General features: G+C 43.8%; 1 protein-coding gene across 11 annotated transcripts in view; it reads right to left on the reverse strand.

Moving 5' to 3' along the window:
* Positions 1-6,321: 6,321 nt before the first annotated feature.
* TTLL5 (tubulin tyrosine ligase like 5) overlaps positions 6,322-24,889 on the reverse strand; it is a 276,914-nt gene continuing 258,346 nt past the window's right edge. For 8 of the 11 annotated variants that reach the window (XM_075926843.2, XM_075926842.2, XM_075926839.2 and 5 more), the window contains 3 exons: positions 23,446-23,531; positions 19,619-19,744; positions 6,322-6,919 (listed from right to left, as the gene is read on the reverse strand). In XM_075926843.2, coding sequence (XP_075782958.1) covers positions 19,620-19,744; positions 23,446-23,531 — 211 coding nt within the window. In that variant the 3' untranslated portion in view covers positions 6,322-6,919; position 19,619. The remainder of the gene's footprint in view (positions 6,920-19,618; positions 19,745-23,445; positions 23,532-24,889) is intronic. The other 3 variants (XM_075926841.2, XM_075926840.2, XM_075926845.2) reach the window with 3 other exon arrangements.

Raw genomic sequence — 24,889 nt, forward strand, 5'->3', positions numbered from 1 at the left:
GGCTCCATGCACTGCCCCCTGCTTCTGGGGGGAAGATAGTGCAGCTGCACACACAATTGCTTCCTCTGCCCCCTGCCAGGGTCTCAACCACAGATGTTCCTGGATAGGCGGTAACAAAATTAGGGAGCTTCAGGTGTATTAGAAATTTAATTTGGAGCCCTTAGAATGGGTTGCCCACAAGCTGACTAAAAGGAGTCACTAACATGGTTAGTAAAGGAGCTGCTGGGCTTCCAGGTGGCTGCTTTGCAAATCTCTTCTATAGTTTCCATTCCACTTTCTCTCCAGGAAGCAACCTGAGCCCTTGCGCAATGGACTATTACAAAGGACCCCTTCTCAGAATGATGCTTTAAGATCAGGGGAGCAAATTATTGGAGAAGTCAATACTTCACAAGCTGCTTTGTATTTCTGTGCTGCTGCAGAACCCACAGAAGAATCAGCTAATGTAACAGATTTCTGTTTTTTCTAAGTAAAATGTATGAAGTTTCAGGTCATGTTGCTCAAGTGTAGGATCCTTTCTTTGTCACATTCTGAGTTACTGTGAAGGAAAGGAGACAGGAGATACCTTTCACTCAGTGTGAAAGCTGGGATTTGTCTTTGGAATGCAGCAGAGCTCAGGAAAAAAGGCAGCACATTCAAAATGGCAACAAGTGGTTGTGATTTCTCTTACACTTTTAGCTGACAGAACTGCAATGACAATGCCACCTGTGTCCACAGATTTAAAAGGAGAATGGCACAGTATTTTGGGCCACAATTGGGCTCCTCCATGGAAGAGGGATTGCATGGAATTTGGACTTCAGTTGCATGGCTGCTTTTAGAACTCTTCTTAGGCCTAGTGTACACTAAGCCCTCTCCTACCCTCTGGCTGATCTAAGATATGCAACTTCAGTTATGCAAATAGCATAGCTGATTACTGTGATAAGGTCAGTGCAAGCTGCTCTTCTGTCAGCTCTGCCTACTCTTTTCATCCTGGTGAAGGATCGAAGTCAACACGAGAGTGCTTGGATGTCAATTTATCGTATCTGAACAGACATGATAAAATTGACCATCAGTAAATTGATCGCTGCAGCATCGATCCACTGTTCAGTAAAGATAAGCCCTTAGTAGGGGATGAAGTTGCACTGGGGAAGTGGCACTAGATCTGAGAGAACTAAAACATAGCAGCCAGGTCCTTTCTGATACTAGGGCTTTTCATTAGGGTGTACACTGGAAAAAATATTTTAAAAAATTGGGTATTTAGCACCCAAAGAGGGAGCTAATTGTATTCTCAATTCATAAGGAAAAAACTTTTCAGACCAAGTTGTATTTGCCATTGCTTACTTGTATTAGAGACTTAAGAAGGGAATCAATGTCTAAGGCAGGGAGAATTTGGTACTCCAGGATTGGTCTCTCACAAGCTATATCCATAAGAAAAAGTATGTTCTTCTTATCATTGAGAATCAATTCCTACTGATTATGATATGAAGACTTCAGGTCTTTGCTAAGGACAGTTGAACACACAGGCTTTTCCATGGCTAACCTGGAATTATGAGACTCCACTTCAACTTCTCCTGTACTTTTCTCAGCACCTGGGAAATGAGGGGAAAAGGAGGGACGGGTCACATCACGCTGAGATTTCATGGAACAGAGACTGTGTCTATCTTTAGTGCAAGGGGCCCCTATATCTGCTTCAGAACTGAGGCACTTTACAGCTGTAGCTTGTGGCAAACGTGTATTATTAGAATTTCCCACATCCTGCACATCTGGTAAAATACTTGTGGATTGAAGCTCCCTGTGATGTATGCTGGAACTGCCGAGCCAAACTGCTCTGATGCTGACTTTCCCAGATATGTGGATTGCTTTGAATGTCACAAGATTCTTTTCTGCCCATTTCAGGAGCTATAGTGCACCCCTCCCCAAGTGTGGTAAGATACCACCACAGCATTGCCTAAAAGGACGGATGCAAGTGTAAAACAGAATAGCTTGTGATGCAGAAGTGGCAGGTGAACTGCTTTTATTTCCAGTCTGCTCCGATGAACATGCTTCTCGCTCTTTGAGCACTTAATGTGGTTCATATGAACTCTCTTGGCAAGGAAACTGGCATGTGCCATTACAATGGTCCAGGCAGGATGTGAGTATGAAAATCCCTTGAGAAAAGTAGTAGGCAGGTCTCACCAGAGCAGAGATTTCCTGATGTTCCTCTGGCAGGGTTTTCTTTTGCAGAAAATGACATTTGTGCTTTTGTGAGAACGGAAGAAAGTGAAGATTTGCTGTGAACCAAAGAGCTGCAGGACAGCATGGTACTTAGAGGATGTCCTGGTTACTAGTGAAACAATAGTCTAGAGCAGTGGTTCCCAATCTTTTTGATACTAGGGACCAGTAAACTCATTCACAAGCTTTTGGAGGACTGGTAACATTTATTTGCATATTTGCATATTTATTAAGAAATGATGAATATGCAAATAAATTGTGTTGCTGGCCCTACCTGTCTGGTGAGTTGTTCCACCCCCCTCCTGGCCCAATCCCAGCTGCTTTATCAGCCGGCACCTTTCTGGGCAAAAACCCCCTCTTGTGCAAGAGCTGTTCTTCCACATTTTTTTCAGGAAGAACAGCTCTTGCGCAAAAGACTCTTGTGCAAAAATGGAGCCTAATTAATTATGCAAATGAGGCATGGTGATATTCCATGCTTCACCTCATTTGCATATTTTTTGCACAAAACGGGAGCAGTGTAGACATAGCCATAACGTAAAAAAAGACGAGGGAAGACAAAGGAAATCTGAAGGTAGCATACCTCAGCAATAAGCACAACTTGATGACTACACATCATTTGAAAGTAATTTTTATTTTTTTATTAGGGCTGATGATTAATAGGTTAACTCACATGATTAACTAAAAAAATAAATGTAATAAAAAATTAAATCATGATTGAGCAGTTTTAATCTCACTGCTAAACAATATACCAAATTGAAATTTATTAAATATTTTAGATGTTTTTCTACATTTTCAAGTGCAACATAGAATACAAAGTGTACAGTGCTCAGTTTATATTATTTTTATTACAAATATTTGAACTATAAAAATGATCAACAAAAACAGTTATTTTTCAATTTACCTCATACAAGTACTGTAGTGTGATCTCTTTACTGTGAAAATCCAACTTACAAATGTTGATTGTAACATAACTGTACTCAGAAACAAAACAAAACTTTAGAGCTTACAAGTTCACTCAGTTGTACTTCTTGTTCAACCAATTGCTAAGAGAAACAAATTTGTTTACATTTGCGTGAGGTAATCCTACCTGTTCATTTACAATGTAACCTGAAAGTGAGAACAGGGGTTTGCATGGCACTTTTGTAGCAGGCATTGCAAAGTATTACCTGCCAGATATGTTAAACATTCATATATCCTTTGTGCTTTGGTCACCAAACTTCCAGAGGACATGCTTCCATGCTAATGATGCTCATAAAAAAATAATGCATTAATTATATCTATGACAACTCTTGGGAGATATCTGTATGTTTTCTGCTTTGTTTTATCCACATTCTGCCATGTATCTCATATTACAGAAGTCTCAAATGATGACCCAGTCAAGTTGTTCATTTTAAGAACACTTGCACTAGATTTGAAAAAAAAAAGTTAACAATGATTTCTAAAGATAGCTAGTAGCTACAACACTTGACCCTGTCTTCTCAAATCTGAGGGACAAGGTGAGGAACATACTTTCAGAAGTCTTTAAAGAACATTTTGATGTGGAAACTATAGAACATATATCAACAAAAACAAAAAACAAAACAAACCCCAAAAGCCAAAGCTATCCTTCTGACTCATGATGAAAATGAACATGTTCTGGTGAACATGTGTCTGCACTGCTTTGGATCGTTGTCAAGCAGAACCTGTTAGCAGCATGTACATTTCCTCTGAAATGGAGGTTGAAACTAAGGGACATGTGAATCTTTAGCACATCTGGCATGTAAGTATTCTGCAATGCTGGCTACACCTATGTCATGCAAACACCTGTTCTGACTTTTAGGTGACACTGTAAAAAAGTGTCCCCGCAAATATAAACAAACTTGTTTGTCTGAGTGGACAAGAAGTAAGACTGAGTGAACTTGTAGGTTTTAAAGTTTTATATTGCTTTATTTTTTAATGAAGTTTTATAAACATAATTCTCTATTTGTATGTTCAGCTTTTATGATAAAGAGATTGCACCACAATACGTGTATTAGGTAAATTAAAAAAATACTTTTTTTTTATGGTGCAAATATTTGTAATAAAAATAAATATAAAGCGAGCACTGTACATGTATTCTGTGTTGTAACTGAAACCAATATATTTGAAAATGAAGAAAACATTCACAAATATTTAAATGAATGGTATACTATTATTGCTTAACAGCACAATTAATTGCAATTTTTAATCACACAATTAATTGTGATTTTTTTAAACTTTGTGACAGCCTTATATTTTACTAACTCTAATTGCTTTCAACACATCATCATTAGTTGGCTACAATCAGAATCTTTGTGAAAATTTGCAGAGCCACAACTTATGGCAGGACCAGTTGCTGATTTTCATTCTTAAGTAATTCTCATGCGATACTTGTAATAGGTACAAGTACAAATAGAGACATGAGTTTTTCAGGTAAGAATTCAGCTAAGAATTCTCAGCTAATATTAGGCTACAGAGATACCATCTTAAATTTCTGGTACTAGAAACAAGAGAGAAAATGCTTTCATTTAGCTGTCCTCAGTAGTCAGGAAGATTGGCACAAATATCCGAGAGGTGCTGGGTATATTTGTTTACGTCATCTTTTTGAAAGGTCAAAGACATAAGGAGAGAACATTTCTTGAGCCTGAGGAAAGTGAAGCTATCTTCTGCTCTTAGGTAGCTGTGGTAGTAATCAAACTGCGGAAATTAGATCAGTATAGGTGTTCTGTTCCTTCCTCTGTTGGCGTTGAGGCTGAATTGTACTGAGCTTAAGAACCTGTCTTCTCTTTGACTTCTTTAAGGCCAATTCCATTTTTTGTCTGAACAGTTCAGATACAGAAGTTACCCCTTCTCAAGGAACATCATTCTTCATAGAGAACATTTAGCATGGATTTCTACTGAAGAGGCCCTAATATCACTCTTTCCTTTAAAGAGTCTGTCTGATTCACTGAATATAACCACAAAGCTTTCTCATCAGGGTCTCCCCAAACATAAGCAAATTTTTCCTTAAGTGATTTGTGACAAGGCTTCTTGCTTTTGTGGTGTTTAATAGGGGATTAACCTCTATGGTTAGGTTGAGTGACGGGGAAGCAGTAAAAATTCTGGTTTCCCAGAGGCCTAACTGCGGTAGCCCGCTAGCTTCTGATCAGATATTAAACACGCAAAGGAGGGAAGGGACATTTGCATAGTAGACTCTGCAGCCAGTTTGTATGGGAGCAGGAGTCTGTTCTCACACATTAAAGGTACAAGCCACCTGCTGTTGCCAGTGGCCATTGCCAAATACAGTAGTGGATGTGAATCTTCTTATTAATCTTGTTGTTTCCATTTTTCCAGGCACCTCCTTAACATCAGCAACCACCACTCACTAAGGCAGAGTAGAAACCAGGTCCTGTGAGCACTAGCAGCAGGGTCCCCAAGTGGCAGGAAGACTTCTTTCTTCTGATACATCCTTCATCCTGTCAATCACTTGTCTGCCAGTCACCTGAGGAGGACCTAGTAACATTGATTACTGGACCTACAGTGTGTACTGTAATAACAATGGGGGAAAATGGAATTGGGAAGGAGAGAGACCAGTTCCTAGCAGCCTGTTCAGTGTGGGGTTCAGTATAAAAGAGTGGGAGCCTTTGTGCTGCTCGAGAACATGGTCTGTTATAATTGTTCCATTTGGCCATCTGACAAGAGAAAGAACATGGAAAATATGTGAAAATCTTATTGGCTATTTAATGAACCTAGAAACTGAGCAGGGCCTGAATATATTTGGACTGTATTTTAGGAAGCAGTGGGTTTTCAACTCAGTGTAATCTCCAGTGGCGGAGGCACTCCTTTAACACAAGCAGTTATTTTCATTGCACTAAGCAACTGTGATTGGAGTGGTGCAACAAATCACTACTACAGCTGACAGAAACCACCTGGGCCTTGGGCTTCAGGTCTGGTTCTAAGAACAGCAGCCAATCATGAAAAAAAGTTTGGAAAGCACAAATAAATGGGAGGAGAAAGTAAGATACAAAAATAAGCCACACAAAACAAACATCCAGCAGTGAAACATGACACAACAGTCAGATTTTAAAATACTATCCAATATAATAAAGGACCAAATATTCACTGGGTGTAAATTAATAAATGAAAATATAAACCATATAAACAAAATGAAATTACTTTATTCAAATTGAGTATTCTCATGGCTTCCTGCCAAAATTCAAGATGGCAATGAGACCGTCTCTCATCACATGGTCTGTTTGTCTTCTGTCACTGGTTGTCATGTGGTGTGAGCAGTGCCCAGTAGAGGACAGAGAACCATGGCCATTACAGAACTAGGATGGACTGAAATGAGTGAGTAAATGAGGCTTCATGTTCAAACTTGGACTTTGGGAAGCACAATGCAGACCGCTGGAAGACGTCTGTCTTATATGGGTCTCTATGGCTGGTGAGTGGAATATGGTGTAGGAGAGAAAGAGAAGAAACCTCGGGGGCTCAGTGGCAGAAGTTCTGGGAGGGAATGGTGCCCCTCAGTTCGGAACCATACCCCCAGTTTTCACAGATATGCAACTTCTCTCCTGTCCTTAGGGACTTCTTTGGAATGTGCAGCAGGGCCTCACTGTCACCTTCATCTGGGTGTTAAAGGGAGGGCGGTGTGATGAGCAGTCACTGCTTCTCCTCTCCTTGCCTCTCACTCAGGAGCTATGGCACTGGGCTTCTCACCTGGTGCTCAGGGTTAGTCCATCACTGAGAGTAAGAACTAGAAAAGACATAAAGCAAAGCCTGTGAGTGACCTCAGAAGGGCATTCAGAGTGTAAAACACTGCTGCACTGACCCACTGGATGCAGAAGTAATTAGCACTAGAAATTTGGAATCCCCTGTTGGGCTGCAAACCACACTAAAGCTACACACAAATGCACAGCTCAATATGCTAAAACTGTCAATGATCTAATAGCTTAAAAGCCATAAATATCCTCACCATCCCCCGGACAAAAACTACCCCTTCAGCTGCATATGACTGGCTCCCTGCCTGGCCCATTTGCTCCTCGGAACATCCTGTTAGCCAACGGAACTTTAGAAATGGGCTTGAAATTAGATTGTCTCTTTCCCCAGACTATGTGATTAAGTCTGTTTCTTAAAAAAATTAATGAGACTAAGTCAACATGTATAGCAGATTGCATCCCCTTATCCTCCACTTCTCCAAGAGTTGTAAGAACACAAAGTCTGTCTTTCTATCTCTTCAGGAACTTTTGGGTTCTCAAGGAGTAACATCTGAGAATTTCATAAATAGGGCTCTTCCAAATTTATGTTTCATTTTGATCAATTTCATAGTCACAGGATTTTTAAAATGGTAAATGTCATGATTACTGCTATTTACATCTAAAATGTCACCATATTGTAATTGTAGGGGTCCTGACAAAAAGGAATTATGGGGAGGAGGTTGCAAGGTTATTGTAGTGGGTCTGCAGTACTGCTACCCTTACTTCTGCATTGCAGAAGCAGCTCTGCCTTCAAAGCTGAACAGCTGGACAGTGGTGGCTACTGGTCAGGACCCCAGCACTGAAGACAGAACCTCCAACAGCAGCAGCACAGAAGCAAGGATAGCATGATATGGAATTGCCACCATTCTGTGCTGCTGCTGGCAGGATGCTGCCTTCAGAGGTGGGTTCCTGGGGATAGCAGCTGCACTCTCCAGCTCTCCAGCTCTGAAGGCAACAGAGAACTAAGGGTGGCAATTCCACAACTCCTCCTAAAATAACCTTGCAAGTTCCCTCCAGCAACTCCCTTTTGGGTCAGAACTAGGGATGTAAAAGACTAGTTGACTATTCAATAAGCATTTCCTTATTGGAAAGTCTTTTGACTGGTCGATATCCCCCTCCTTTGCTGCCTCTATAAGATAGAGGCATCAAAGTGTGGGGGGGAGGGTACTTCAAAGTGGCAGCTCCACTATGTGGGCTGTGCGGCGGCTGCCCCTTAAAAACGCCCCTTTGAAAGGTGCAGAAATGGTGTTACAAAGGCACAGCCGCTGCACAGCTGATCCGCAGATCAGCTGTGTGGCGGCTGCCCCTTTAAAACGCCGCTTCTACACCTATCAAAGGGGCAGCTGTGGAGCCCGGGGGCCAGCTAGGGATTCCTCAGCTGATTCCGGGCTTCCCTCATTATTTCCCCAGAACCCAGGATCAGCTAGGGAGTTCCCAGCTGACCCTGGGCTCCACTGCTGAGATCAGCTGTGCGGTGGCTTCCCTTTTGAAACTGTCACCTCTGCACCTTTTAAAGGGGCAGCTGTGGAACCCGGGGTCAGTTGGACAGTCCCCAGCTGATCCCGGGATCAGCTAGGAAGTCGCCAGCTGACCCCGGACTCCTAGCAGCATGCAGTGTAGCATGGAGCCCGGAGTCAGTGGGGGACTCCAGCTGACCCTGGGCTCCATGGCTTTGAAATGCACAAGAGCCCCTGCTGGGGACTCTTGTGCATTTCAAAGCAGGCATACCGCATGTATGCCCGAAGTCAGCGTGACTTCCTGTTGGCCCCAGGCTGTATGCAGTGTTCCACATTCCTCCTTTGAAATGTACAAGAGCCCCTGCTGGGGCTCTAGTATATTTCAAAGGAGGAATGCGGAAGTGCCTATTGACTAGTCCACTAGTCAGTTAACCACATTTTAACATCCTTAGTCAGAACCCCCAGTTTGAAAAACTCTAGTCTTTCTCATGAACTCTGTATAGTGAAGAGTAGAAGCACACAAAAGACCAGATTTCATGGGGAGAGACCAGATTTCACGGTCCATGATGTGTTTTTCATGGCCATGAATTTGGTAAGGCCTTACTGATAAAAGATTAATGAATTTATCCTCAGAGCATCTGTGCAACAAGGAATTTGCGTCTCCGTTTCACAGACAGGGCAATGAAGCACAGAGGCCCTATAATTTGCCTAAGGTAACACAGTGAGTCTGTGGCACAGCTAGGAAACCAAATCTCTTGAATTCTAGTCTGAAACACAAGATCTTCCTTCTTCCTATAAGGGCTGATAATTCTAGAAACTCATCTGTCTTGGCTCCCTGCAGATAGACTTTCCAATCCTACAGTGCTTCTCTTGGTTAAATAGAGATTATGATGATAAATGGCTAGATTTTTTGTGTGTGTGTGTGTGTGTGTGAGTGTGAGAGAGAGAGAGAGAAAGAGAAAGAGAGTGATTGAATCTGAATGGTAGTAAATGGCTAGAGACAGCGAGAGTGTGTGTGTGTGTGGTGTTACATACAGATTGAGTCTGAATGGTAGTAAATAGCTACTATGGGTAGGTGGGGAAATGACATTAGCAAATAGCGACAGGTGACAATTGCAGACAGACCTGTATCCTCTCCACCTTTTCTGGGCACAAGTCCAGTTTGGCTTGTTGGATTATGTAGGCTCAAGAAAGCAATAGCCCAATAGCCCCATGTCATGAAACCCTAACTGGCGGGGGGGGGGGGGGGGGGGGGGGGGGGGAGGGTAACACAAAAGGGCTGGCCACAGCAACAAGCATTTGAGTGAAATCTCCTTGCATAAAGAGGCTGGAGAGAAGTCTCATTAAGAAGGAAAGACAGACTTGATGAGGCCACTGTAATCACTGCTGTCTCCCCTTGATGTGGAAAAATAGAGCTTTACCTTCCCATCTAACACCACTACAAAGTCCATGCGCTCTGGATAACCCGAGCTATTTCCTCTTGTTTACCTCCTCCCAATACTCTAATTTGTTTGTTGTAATTGTTTCTCCCTGCTCTAGCTTTGTCCTTCCCCTCGTTTCATTTCCATGAATCTTGCCACACTCTCTAACTTACTCACCATCATTTTTTGGCCTACATTTTCTATTGCAGACTAAGAGTAAATCAATGCCACATAAAGATATATCACTCAGTGCAGGGGCAGAGTATACTATTTGGTAGCAAGGTCCCAAAGGACCACATACAAGACAGAAGTAGTATGAGAAGATATCTCACTGTGTGCTGTAACTAAGGTTCTTTGAGATGGCTGTCACTGTGTGCACTCCACTTTAGGTGACTCTCCACCCCTGCACTTGTAATTTGAGATTTTTAGGAACAGTGCCAGGTTGGGTTGCACAACCTCATTCAATCATGCATTCTGTTCTTCCCCCTCCTCATTGAATTATACAGCGCTATGTGATCAACACCCCCTGGATTCCTTCCCGACTGCAGTATCTATAGTGTGAAAAAACCCAAAGTAGAGGGGAAGAGGGAGGATAGTGAAACATCCATAGGGACAAACATCTCCAAGAACCTCAGGGTATGTCTACACTAGCCACCCTAGTTCAAACTTTATTTATCCTGGGCTTTATTTGCATGTTCCCGTGCACCGCCATTTTTAAATGCCCGGTAGTTCGAACTCCCTGCCCACGGCTACACGCGGCACAGGCTAGGTAGCTCGAATTTAAGCTCCTATTTCGAACTACCATTGTTCCTCATTGCAGGAGGAATAATGGTAGTTCGAATTAGGAACTTTAATTCGAACTACCTAGCCCGTGCTGCGTGTAGCCGCAGGCAGGGAGTGCGAACTACCGGGCATTTAAAAATGGCGGTGCACAGGAGCATGCAAATAAAGCCCGGATATTTAAATCCCAGGCTTCATTTGCAAGTTCGAATGACTACATTAGCCACCCTAGTTCGAACTAGGGTGGCAGTGTAGACATACCCTCAGTTACTGCATAGGATAACCTTTTCTTCTATTTCGTTAAGAGGTGTCTGTGGGGGTGCAGCAGTTTAGCTGACTCTAGAGCAATGCCCCTTTGTGGAAAGGAGAGCTTTGGAGTTGCAGGCATAGTGGTTGATAAAATTGTCAGTCCAAGTAGAGTGTCTGATGTGGAATGTTGCTCTGTGGCATAGTGTTGTGTCAATGTATGGACTGTTGCCCAGGTGGCTATTTTGCAGATAATAAGCACATTGCTGAGGAAGGCTATCGATGTAGACAGCACTCTGGTGGAGAGAGCGCAGATCCCCGATGGTGATAAAGACAGCAAAAGTTAATGCAGCTAGGGATCCATTTTGACAGTCTTTGTTTAGGTATGGTGTCTCCCTTAGATTGTTCTGTGAGGGAAAGAAATAACTCTGGGTGTCTTTTTAATCTAAAAAGCTAGCACCCCATGAGCATCTAGGGCATGAAGTGTTGCTTTTCATTTGTTCCTCTGAAGTTTTGGGGAAAACTATGGGAGATGAAGGAGATGATGTAAATGGAATGATGAAACTATTTTAGGTCGAAACTTGGAGTGTGGTTGTAGGGCAACTTTATTTTTGAAAAATATTATGTATGGGGGATATGCCATGAGGGCCCCAGTTCTCTCACTTGTTGGGCAGATACGATAGTGACAAGGAAGGTCACCTTTACTAAGAGGTGCAGAAATGAGCATATTGCTAATGCTTCAAAGGGGGGGGGGGGACACGTAAGACATTGCATCACCACACTGAAGTCCCTTGATGGAGTGCGGGAGCTTGTACTTCTGCCTAGAGATTATGAAGACCCTTGAGAGAACATTTAATGGTAGGGTAGATGAAGATTTGAGAACTCGTCTACTTTGTGGCAGAAAGTTGTGACTGCACTTTAATACTATTGGTAAAAAAGAGGTAATTGCCATTGTTTGCCTATTCTGGCATCATGTATGGAATTTCTTCCATCTGTGAAGATAGGTATACCAGGTAGTAGGCCTTCTGCTGTTTAAAATGATGTCCCTTATCTCCTCTGAACAGTCATTTCATTCTTGTAGCCATGCCTTGCCAAGTTTGGATGGTTGACCTGGCCCACATTCTGAGACACAAAATGAAGTAGAAGTATAAGAGTATGTGGAGGGCACACAATCATCCTTAGTAGGGACAGAAACCATGTTTGCATGGGCCATGTGGGGGCTATAAATATTACTCTGGAGTTGTTGGTCCTTATCTTGTGCATGATCTTGGCTAGAAGAGGGGTTGGAGGGAAAACATACAGTAGGTGTGCATTCTTTTTGAGGAGAAAAGCATCGCCAAGAGATCGTGGTCCCAGTCCTATTCTGGAATAGAAGTAAGGGCACTTGGCTGGTTTGTCGCAAAGAGATCTATAGTTGGGGAGCCCCAGCATCTGAATATGTTCTGCAGTATCCTGACATTCATTTCCCATGCATGGGCCTTTGAAAATTGTCTGTTCAGTGCATCTGCCGTGATGCTTTGGCATCCTGGTAGATAGATAAATTTACCTCCTGTCATAGTAAATATTTGTGAGACTGGACCCTGAAGAAGGATGAGAAGGGAGACAGAGCGAGTAGAGGGAATGGAGGTAAATTGGATGGAATACCCATTCTTGATAATTTCTATTATCCTTATGTTTGATGTTTCACCACGAAGGGTGGAATGAAATCAGATGGTCTCCAAATGGGGAGATGAAGTCAGACAGTTCCAGCAATAGAAGATGTGGGAGTTGTCTCTGGTCCTCAAATACAAAACTTCAAAACTATTTAGAGGGAGGTTGTTGGGAAGTTGAGGGTTGAGAAAGGTGTGGTTTTGGTCTAGTGGATCTCTCTCTCTGCCTTTGTGGGTCATATTGCCTTTGAGATTGGGTCTTCACACTGCATAATACTTCCCTTGTTTTTTCTTTTGGGAAGGTGAATCCAATGCTCAAAGATCTGAGAGTCACCCTGGAGTCTTTTATTGTATGAAGTGATTCATCTGTCTTAACTGTGAATAGCTTCGGGTCCTTGAATGAGAGGTCCCCTATGGCAGGAAAACCACAGAAGCTGAACCAGGAAGCTTAGAGCATCACTGTGACTATGGCAAAGGAATGGTCCACCATGTCAATCAAGTCCAGTGAGGCTTGTGAGACTGTTCAGCAAGGTGGCCCTCCAAGATGGCTGCTTTGAATTGCAGTTTTTAGTCCTTAGGGAGATAATGAAGAAATTCAGACTGTCTTGAATAATTTGTGTAGTTGAACTTGGCCATCAATGCCTTGCAATTAGTGATCCAGAGCTACAGAGTCACTGAAAAGTAAGCTTTATGCCCCCAAACATCCAATTTCTTTCAGTCCCTCTCATGAGAGATAGACCTGAAATGGTGTTCTCTACCCCCCTCATTCACAGCCTCTACCATAAGAAAGTTTGGTGGGGCATGAACAGAAATTCCATCCCCTTGGAAGGGCTGTAGCATTCTTTATCTGCTCTTTTGCAGATGGGCAGAATTATTGCTGGGGTCTGCCAGATGGTTTTCATTCATTTATTGGGAGGGCAATCTTGAAGTCTGAAGGATGTCTAAAAACTTCCGCTGGGACTCCACAATTTCTTCCAGTAGTATTTAAAGGTAATCTGTGAACCTGTAAACAGTTCCTGGAACTGTTTAAAGTTATCCCTGTGGTGGATGGTGTGGGCATGATAGCTTCATCCAAAGAGGATGATGAAAAACTGTCAGTGTGACTTTTTGACCCTAAGTGCCCTCCAGTTCTTTAGTGATAGAAATGTAGCCGTGTTAGTCTGGGGTAGTTGAAGCAAAATGCAGGACAATGTAGCACTTTAAAGACCATCTTAATCTTTAATAAACCATCTTGTTAGTCTTTAAAGTGCTACATTGTCCTGCATTTTGCTCCAGTTCTTTGAGAGTCTCCTCCATAAGTATGGAGGGTTCAAGTACAGAGAGTGTTGGGGAATGCCTCAACCTGTTCTGTGTGGAATGGGAGGCTTAGGATACCGTTGGCACTATGCTGCCATGGGTCCCAGTAAAGTCAGTGTGGTGGAAATGGCATACACGGCAGCATCCTTGGGAGTCTATACCATCCGTGAGTTTCAGATCTGGAGTAGTATGCCTTGTGTTCTGCTGGACGTAGCCTCGTAGCTGTGTGGATAGGCAAGAAGTGATGGGAGGAGTAGATTTCCCCTTCAACTTCTGTGTGGTAAGTTAGCACAGTATTGAGCATACTGGAATAAAGTCAGTGCCAAGGACACCAGAACATCTTTATGGCAGAGAAACTGTGGTAGTACTGAGAACATTAGCACTGAGGTTGGTTTTGATGGCAATATCAATGCCTTTGCTGCAGGTGTTGGTGCTGAGGGTTGTGCTCTATGTGCTGTAGAAGCAGAAGTTGGTGCCGTACTCTATAGCGCTGCTGAGATGCTTGGTGCCACATATGTGAGTGGCCCTGGCAATGTCATGGCAGGGAAGGTAGGTTTCCCTATTTTTGCCTTATTGTGAGCCAACCCACTTTGGATCTTTTGCTCATGCAGTACCCATGTCACCAGATGGTCCTGCTACCTCCAAGGTAGATGGTCTCAGTGCAGTTGGTACCAACATGGTTTGACAGGTCAGGCAATGCCTCTTTTTGGAAAATTCTTGAGGTAGTGATGTCACCTTTGGGGGTAGAGTGCTCCTGCCTCTGAGAGCATAGAGGGAAACTTATTCCTGATGCTGTCATAGGAGACTGTTGTCCAGAAAGAGTCTGTTGTCCAGGATCAGGTGCCCAGCACAGAGACTTATCTATCATGATGAGTTTTAGCTGTAGGTCTCACGTCCCTGTCTTGGGCTTCAAAATTGTGGCATGGGAGCACTTTTGTGGAATGCATGCCTTGCCAACGCAGCGGACACACTGTGAATGCCTGTCTGAGACTGTGACTGACAACTGGCAAGCAAAGCAATGTTTAAGCCATAGGGAACAGCCTTGCTGCTTAGAAGAGGGTTTCTCTTAGGAAGGAGGGTTACAATGATATGCTAAGGGGCATATTAATAACTGAAAGTTAAACTCATAACATGAATTTTTTTTTAAGAAAAGAAAAATAAATGAGGGAAGAAAGAGGGTAGTTAACTGTGAACTAACTGGGTTATGAACTCATACCCTAAAGTTAGAACTAAACTAAAGATTAAGCTCAGAGATGCAGCCAACTCCTCTGTCTCAAGCTGAGGGGAACAGAGAAGGAACAGGAGTGATTGGAGGGTGGGGGGGTTGGACACAAAATGCTACACAACTGTCAGAAGCAGTGAGAGATGGGGAAAGTGCACCCCCCCCATTTACTGCTACTAAAAAATCGCCAATTACAAGCGCAGGGGCAGAAGCAGAGGAATTAGGATGGTAATTAGGGATGGCAATGGGTAACCAATTAACCATTACCATGCGTGCAGGGCTGCTCCAGCCCCACAAGACCCCCATGTGATGCTACCAGCTCCTAGCCAAAGCAGAGCTAGGAGCCGGCAGTCCCACACAGAGCCGGGAGACCACCGCTGATAAATCAGTTCGCTGGCTAAACTTAACGTTTAACTGGTTAACTAAACAAACAGGATTTTTCATCCCTATGTGGGATCTCCCTAAAAATGGGTAGAACATGGGTGCCCAAACTGTGACTTCACCATCCATGCCAATGTTTCACCCAAGGCCCTACCTCCCTTCCCTCCTATGCTCTTTCTCCAAGTCCCTGTCCTTGTGCTGCCTAATCCCTGAGGCCCCTCTCCTCCTCCTCATCCCTGGTCCCATACCATCTCTTTCCACCCATGACATCATCCCTTGCTTGTTCCTCTCCAGTCCCTTCCCTCCCCTCCCGCCACCCCCCATTGCCCTCCCACTTTTAAAAATGATAGGCCCTAAACCCCTGATTTTTCCTGTTCTGATGCCCCTGCACACAGGTGCAGATTCACCTGTTAATCACATGGATATTCCTCAAAGAAAAACCAGAGGATCACATGAATTCTCCAAATCTTTGCAGGATTGATCCTGAATGGCATTTTCAAAAAGGTGAGATCCTGAGTGAAAGGCTGCCCTGCAGCTGGCTGAGTTTTGCCAGTTCTCTGTATCGAAGTATCTACCATTCTTATTCTAAAGGCTCAACCAAGACTCCCAGTGATAAGCTTTCTTCTAGGCTCCTACACTTCAGGCTAGGTTCTAAGTCAGCTTTAAACATTAGACCTTATTTAAAAGACCAACCCCTCCTCCCTTTTGTGTGTCTCCAGCCCCAAGTTTCTTTTCAGCAGACCTGAAATGCCCTCCTGGCTTGGACTGGCCTCTCATTAGCATTCAACTAACAGATAACAGGAAACAGCTTCTTCCTCTCATAAAACATAGGCAGGAGAGGTGCAAAAGACAGACCATCCTCATATGTTTAGGAATAATTGTATTTTTTGTTCATTAGAAATGAACACAGCCTCTCAGATCTAACTGAGGTGATGGCTGAGTTTGACAACACCTTGGACTCTGTTGGCATTAATGAGAATTCCCCATATGAATCTAATAGGTGGATAAACACAGAAACAATTGTAATCATTCACTGCTGTAAATTTTGTAGCTCCAAGTTAATTGTGAAACTATTGTAATGTACCCGTTAAGGCCTCTGATGTCTGTTCACTAACAGTCAGAGTCACTCTGCCCTCCTTTGTTAAATGAAATAGACCAAGACAAAAAGTGTTATATACTACCACCTCAGCCACTTCTAATCCCTCTGTACTGGTATTAGGGGCTAAGACTCTGCACTGCTCTGGGCCAGTAATCCCACAACTACTGTAGTAGGATCAACAGTGAGTCTGGCTTTCCATCTGTCATCTTTTCATGCCTTTGGGAGTCAGCTGCTGCTCTATGGCCCTGAGATTATAGGAAGGGGACCGAGGGGCAGGAGGGGGCTATGGATACTAGTAGAATGCTTCAAAGGACAATGGTTTTAGGAGGAGATTTCTTGGAACAAATGTGAAACCAAATACTTGCCATCACTGCAGTCCTCCATCTTCTCAAAAAGGGAAATGTAACAGTGAGATAAACCTCCCTTTACCACATCAAGCCCTGCTTCTTTCAAAATTCCTATGACACAGGGTAGATCACATTTCCTGTTAATCCCCTTTTGGCAGCACTCTAGAAAGGGCAGAAAGAGGTGCTCACAGAAAGTCAAAACCATTGGTGGCACAGGCTGTGCACAGGCATGTGGGGGAAGGGGTTCTGCTGAGGAAGTATATGTCTCTGTGAAAGATGCTGGGGTTCTAACCACTGCTCCCTTTAAGCAACCCAGTGAGTTTCTTAGATAGCTAGCCTATTCTGAAAGGATTTATGGGGATGTGTTTGCATTACTATATTCTTGTGCTACAGTTAGTGGTAAGGTGTCATCAGAAGCAGTTTGCTGGTCCCATGAGGTATTTCACACCCTAAACAGCTGGGTCAATCTGAGGCAGAGGTCACGCGAGGTGCCCATTTGAAGCTACTTTTCAAAGTCAATACCATATGTGCAGTCAGTCACAGAAACAAGAGAGAAAGCCAGAAGGGTGGCAATAAAAAGTGGAATTAACAGGATTAGTGGTATGGAGAAGAGGAATCAGGAACACACACTGTGGAAACCCGAGTGAGTCCTGATCCCAGCTGCCCATGCTGAAGGATTTGCACAAATTCAGCTGGTCTCACTGCATTGACTGTAAGTGTAGCCAAGGATCCCCTGGGGGCTATCAACGAAGATGGCCAGGAACTGCTAATCTAATCTTATAACAGTACCCATCACCCTCTCTGCTTCTCCCTGGGATTTCTCTATTGTATTGCCACTATCGGAATGGATGAATAATAAATAAAGAACTGTGTAATTTTGTAGTAATCTGGAGACCTTCCTCCATGCTGCAGTGCTACCTGCCTTTTTATCTGTGTCCAGATTCTAAAAATTCCAGAGGGGAAAAGAGATAGTTTTTACACTAGGGAAACGTCTTTTTCTGAAGACAGGTACAGAACAATTTATAATTTCAAGTACTGTCTCTCTACAAAGGAGTGGAAAAGTAAAACATTATGATATGGCAAAGAGTATGCCCCATGTACCTGATGTTGTTAGTTTCTTTAATGGAAACATTTACTGAATGAGGCCCTCAAAGGTGGCTGGCTCAAATAGAGTAAGGAACTGACCAGCCTATAGCTTTGTAGCTTCATCTTCTGGATGCAGCCATCTTGGTCACTGTGCCACAAAGGCAATTCCTGGAACTCAACAGCACCACCATAAACCTCAGCATAGGCCATTCACTCAGCAAGCAACAACCAGGCAACCTCAGGAGGGTGGGATTGCTCTTCTTAATCCCCTGGCTGATTACTTTGCCAGCATACACTGTGTTGTTAAATTCTATTATGGAGAAAGTAGCAAAGGAACAGTTCTCTCTAGGGATCCTCAGTCTAAGGCAGGGAGAATCTAAACCGGGGTGGGCAATTAGGCCTCTGCAGCCAGATCTGGCCCACCAAGCAGGTTGATCTGACCCACAGAGGCCCGCAGGCTAATTAGGGCGTGAGGGTGGGTGGAAGCGCACAAAGTTTCCTCTGCCCTGACAGGAGCATGCGGCGCTTTGAAGAGCTGCACGCTCCTGGCAGGGCAGGAGGAGATTTTGCGCGCTCCTCTGCCCCCAGGCCTATCAGGGAAGAAGGAGTGCCCAAAGCTTCCTCTGACCTTCCCCTGCCCTGCGAGGAGCATGTGGCACTTAGAAGTGCTGCGTGCTCCTGGCAGGGTGCGAGGAGGCTTCGTGTGCTTCCCTGCCCCAAATCCTGACTGGCCTGGAGGCGGGGAAGCACAGGAAGTCTCCTCCCACTGCCAGGGGCATGGGTGTTTAGTGGGAAGGGGGAGCAAAGGGGCTTCCCACCCACAGACCAATCATGGTCTGCAGTGAGGAAGCCCAGAAGCATCCTGGAGCAACCTGGGGCCACTTCAAAAATAATTTCAAAAAATTATTGCCCACCTCGATCTAAACCTTGTTCATATAGCAAGACTTGAGTCTTCTCAAATGGAACTAGCAATGTAATAATGATTACATGTGGTCTGATTTTCAGAGGAGCTGGACACCTCTATTTCCATTTAATATCAGTGGGGATTTGTGGATGTGCAACACTGTGAAAATCAGGTAAACAGTATTTTGATGATTTTTTTGGAGGTAATTCTAATTATAGCACTTAGTAGTACAGGAAACCCCTGCTGAAGTAAAATACCCAGAGACCTTAACAGGAAACTGCCTGTTTGGAGAACGAACATTAAGCTCCATAGATTATTAGCAGCTTTAGATGCTTAGCATCTCATGTATTTAGATATTCCTCGATATCAATGTCTTTTTTCTCATCCCCAAAAGACACACTCAGTGATAATCAATAACCCTGCATAGTCCATACAGAGCTGCTTGTCTGTCCATGGATCAGACTGTTTTTATGGGAGGTAGAGGAACTAGAGGTTAAAATGTCTAGTCTGCACTGGTTGCTTGGATCAGAACCCTGGGTAGTGTCACAGCAGAAGTGACTCTCACATCTACCATCAAGAGCTCAGGGCAGGCTCACAGTATCTATAACTAGTATTTTCTTACAGCTGCAAGTAGATTCTTATCTGAGCAGATTGGCTGCTGGCTTTTATAGCGCCTGTGTTTCTCACTTCCACAGATCCTCAGACTCACCTTTTCTTGGGTTACCTGCCTCCCTCACTCTTCTTCTCTTTGCTGAGCCCCAAAGTCTACTCTCCACAGCAAGGCTATCAGAGTTAAGAATGGGCTGTTACCTTAAATTGGCCCTGCCTGCACTGCCTTTCTCTTTCTCTGCCCTACAACTGTGCCAGTGGATCTGGAACGGCTGGAAAAAGGTTTGGATCTGGCGAATATAAGCTGGGAACCAACTTCCAAAGGACCTGGAAAATGGAAAAGATGGCTTAACTTGGGGCTGTTCCTCCCCCCTTCTGCACAGCTTCCCCACTACTTGATTCTCTTATCCCTTATGCTAAAACAACCACCAAAAGGCCCAGTGGGTATGTCTGTGGCAGCTGGTACCCAAATAGCTTTTCCATTTGTCTATGACTACAGATCCATCCAGCACCAATGAGTTAAAACATACCCAGATGTATACACTGGCATGACAGGTGAATGTTGCTAGAGTCTGTGTTTTAAATATTGGGACCAATTATGTCAGTGTGAGGTTTTCCATTGACTTCAACAATGACATAATTTCACCCTCTGTATGGTTGTGTTTAGCTGGCCTTTCTTCAGAAAAGTATGTCTCTTCACCTCAGTTTATAGATTAGAAAGGACAAGACTCATCGAAGGAGCAATCTCTACAGCCAAGCAGTAGAGAAGAGGGGAGATAAAGCTCTAATCCCTACACAGATACTACCATATAATCAAATGGGCAAAAGGACCTCTCTACTGCTTCTATGATAGCCTTTCCCAACTGAAAAGTCAGTCAAATCCATGCTCACCAGGCAGCAGGCCCAATCCAGGGTGCGCCATGAGTTTGCCCAACTAATACACTTCCGAACCCATTTGCACCAGGGGATGTGGTCATGCTGCTTCCCAATTCACTGCCCTGAAGGTTTCCAAGATAGGATTTAGTAAATTGTGTTTGAGTGGACCAAGCATAGAGTGAATGCTCCTTCTGACACTTCAGAATGCACGTGGAACTTCCAGGCTGAGGGGCAGAAGGGAGGATATTTTGCCTGAGTCCTTCTTTGCCTGTCCCTGCGGCTGTGCGTGGAACGGCCTCATTTAATCTCTTGCCTTTCCAACTTAATTATCCATTCTACTTCTAGGATGAAACCCTCAGAGCAAATTCCCTTCCCCTTTACCCAAAGTCATGACCTGTTGTATCTGACCTAGACTGCATGCTCCTCAGGGAAAGGCCCATGTCTCCAAACTCTCTAGTCAGTGCCAGGCACATATGTAGCACTACTCATAAGTGAAATGATAATCAAACAAACCTGTTGATGAAAGAAACAAGGGCTACAGAACAAAAAAGGTATTGGGTTGCAGAGTGAAATGAAGAAAAATGGCTTAGTTCCTCAGCCACCTAGAAGAGGAAAGACTAATGTTGAACTGGGTAAAGTATTTTCCCCTCACATTTCCAAGAAATCAATCACTTTTCTCCAGCTATTCTGCTCACTGAAATAGCACACACTAGTCTTGGAGCTATTACACTTTTCTTCCGGGGCAAGAATAAGGCTTTAAGTGGCTTACCCGGCAAGTCATGCTTCCATTAGTCTTCATTCAAGCTCTGAGCTCTATCACTTGAGCTTGTACAACAGCCTTTGGTCTACAATCTTCATTTCAGATTCAGAGATGCAAGTTCAATGTGGGTCAGCTAGACACATCCTAAGGAGAGGACTCAAGATTTCTACCTCACGTATTCACTCCACCTTGAACAGGCCAAGTACTGATGATTACTTCTCTCCTTTAAAGGGGACTTTAGTTTCCAAGGGATCCATACTGTCTAGCTCATATTTCAAGAGCCCTGTAAATCCATGGATATCTGTTTATATCCACAGATGTGGATATCTGCAGCACATTTTTGCAGTTATGGATGCAGAAGCAGATACAGTTTTTGTTACTAGAACCTTACCCTCAAATTTGTATCTGCTTTATATCTGTGGGTATCCACACCTTCAGATATTGATGCAGATATCCATGGTTAATTTTTGCGGATGTGGATATAAATTTTGTATCCCCAAAGGGTTTTATACATTTCCGCTACAGTTCTGGATTGTTGCTGTCTACTGTTTCTTTATTGACAATTTCTGTCACAGGTGCTCTGCATTAATTCCTGGAAGATGCTCAGAGAAATAGGGAGGAATAGAAAGGGTTGTTGCCTGCAGTTACAGTAGTTACACACAAGTTCAAGAGAAGGAGCTACTTCCAACAGTGACCAGAGGAAGAGAATACATTGCAGGTAGAAGTGTTAGCTTCTTGCAAGGCTGAAGGCTGTAGAGTGGCAATGGTGGGAACAACTAAGAAAACAGTGCTCAACAGACTGGCATGTTCATACAGGACCACATAAGTTAACTTGGTCAGATCACAGGCACTGAGTTTTCTTTGTCCCCGAGGAGAACCGCCTCCCTCCACATTTCACCCCAAGGTCCCGCTCACACTCCACACTTCCTTGAAGTCCCACCTTCACCACCCCTTTTCCTCTCTTGCTCCAATCCCTCCCCTGAAACCCTGTCTGCCCACCACTCGCTGCTCTCTGCACTCCCTCAAATGCCTTCCCCAGCCACATGAAGAACTGATGATCATCAGCTGCCCAAAGAGCTAAGGCTAGTGGGTGCTGAGCACCTACCACATTTTTTCTGGGGGTGCTCCAGTGCTGAAATTAGTACTTGTGGGTCAGATCCTGACAACTGATCTTTTAATCAGTGACATTACATATATCATAGCCTCAATATTCTGCAGCAAACTGGGCCTGAATTGTGCATATTAGAAATTTTGTAGTAACTACATATACATTAAAAGAGTGACGTTGTGTTAATTGTTTTGATATGAAATCCTATTTTATACTCTCCTCACTCACACCATCAGGTTTCAGTGGGATGTGGATTTTTCCTTTAGCTGTTGTAAAAACTGCTGGTAGGAAAGCTAGAGGTTTTGGCAGGTGGCAACGTGTGGGAGGCAGTTTGGAATTGTACAAGAATTTAGTTAGCTGGATGTTTTTTCCTAAAAGATCAGCAATTAAATTGTTAATGTTAGTATTGGAAATGTCATCCCTAAGTTCCAAAGCTAAATACCCACTAGATATGAATAGGGCAATTCATGTCTTTCTGAACTACTGTTTCAGGCTGTGCAGACTCCAGCAGAAATCACTTGCATCAGAAACACTAAGGACATGTTCTCATGGTTCTCTCAGCCACTATAAGGGCTAAAAATACAATCATCTAAAAATTAAACCTAGATTCTGGAGCTCAATTCTGCTGCAACTTCCCTGGCTGAAACATCACAGAATATACATAGCTCTGGCCGTAACTTCACATACAGTTTTGGTTCATCTAAACCAACAACTTATCTAGTCTGCAGACACTTTTGAAGCAGTGGAAAAAGTTTAGTTTCTTTTTCCCCATACACGAGTCCAAGAGAAACCTCTTTGAATTAAGCAGTCATGAGCCAGGGAAATAAGAAAATTAGTGAAGACACCCATAAGACATACCTCGAGTAACCCTTTCTGGAGAGAGAGGCTTTATTGCAAAGACAGGAAAATAAAAATAAATAATATCCTGGCCTTTTAAAGGCCAACAGAAAGAGCAGAGCATCCCACAACTAAAGTTAAAAGCAAAGAGGGCTCATTTCAGCCAAGCTTTCCCTTCAACCCTACTTCTAGGTATACTTCATTTCTTTGCCAGATTCAACCCCAGCTCTGACTTGGTCTGTCCCTCTCACAGTGTCGCAGGAGGAATTAACTCTATCCTCAAATGGCTCCATGGCTGCTTCTTGCAAACCTCTGCACTCAGGTAAGCAGCTATATCTTTTTTTCTAGCCAGAGGGTTGGCCCCTTCCCTGCCAATCCTAGAGATCAACATCGTCCATCATTCCATTACTTTACCTGTCTCTCCTGGTCTGTGAGACCTGAGCTCACCTTTAGATTCTGTACCTGGCTCACAGGACGCTGCACTGTTAAGGCTGTTCTTGAATCCATTTAGCTGTCCTTCTGTAGAGGTTACCCTGGCAGACAAAAGCACTGGATTAGAATGAGATCAGCATGGAAAGGCCAAGCCAGGGCAAAGATTTAATTGCCTTGGGAAAGACTATGTCATATAGCCCCACTGGGGATCACAGATAGAAGCCACAAAACCTTTCTGAACATGGAACTGAGGTGGACAATAAACAGCCTGAGGGCCAGACATGGTTCATCACAATTAGCCCCTGATGGGCTGCCAGATGCTTTGTTTATCTATGCATCCACAGACATGGCCACTTGCAGCTTCCATTGGCTGTGGTCGCTGATCCTGGCCAATGGAAACTGCAGAAAGTGGCGGCCCATCTCATGCTGCTTCCTGTAGCTTCCAGTGGCTGGGAATGGTGAACTGGGGCCAATGGGAGCTATGAGCAGCTGTGCCCATAAATGTGCAGGTAAACAAAGCATCTGGTGGCCCACCAGTGATGAAGGTGGGCAAACAGCATCTGGCCCATGGGCTGCTTGTTGCTTCTTTCCACATGGAAAGAAATGGGGAGCAGGCAGCCCCAAAAAGGCAGAAAGGATGCAAGGGAGCCCACAGGTACCTGGAAAAGGCATTCCTTCTATATGCCTCAAGCAGCTGTTTGTCCTAAGAGCCTTTGTACCTGGCTCTGAGAAAAATAAATGGGAAGTGAAGGAAAAAGCATTTGTTTCCAAGCTGCCAAGTCACAAAACACAGATAATAGTACCATGGGGTCCTCACTATTCAGTGCTTTGAAGCAGAAAGGGGTCATCTTCGTTAAGCCATTGGGAAGAAAACTACCACATAGAGACAGGGAGCTAGCAGAGGGGGCTGTGTTCAAATCTAAACTCAGGATCTCACATGCTTTACCCCAGCTAGAGAAGCTCACAGAGTTAATGAGCTGTAATCTGAAATCCACATACAAGAAGAATCCAACCCTCACTCATAAAGCAGATACCTTTGCAGGCCCATCTGCAGTTGGCACAAAATGTTGTGGGCACAAAGAGAATACATTCTCCTTGGGTTTTGTGAGTTTCAGTTGTGCTTCCTTTATCAGGGAGTATCACTTCCAGTGAGATTAGCACTTTCTCCTGCTTGAAAATGGATCAATTCACTGAGGACTCTAGGTCAAACTAGATGATCATAATGCTCCCTTCTGGCCTGAAAATCAATTAATCGATTTCCTGCTCACTGCTCCTTTCTCTCTACCTGATCCTTCCTGACTCCCCCTCCTGACTCTCTGTTCTTATATCCTTTCTGACTACTTCATGGCCCTCCTGATTTTCTATTCTGATTACTCCAGACTCCCCTGCTCAGTACTCTTGTGCATGCCACAATTCTTCCTCCTCCTTCACTGACTCCTCTCTGTTGCACAAATCCAGA

Source organism: Pelodiscus sinensis, chromosome 5 (assembly GCF_052426305.1).
Source record: "Pelodiscus sinensis isolate ZL-2025 chromosome 5, ASM5242630v1, whole genome shotgun sequence".
NCBI lineage: Eukaryota > Metazoa > Chordata > Testudines > Trionychidae > Pelodiscus > Pelodiscus sinensis.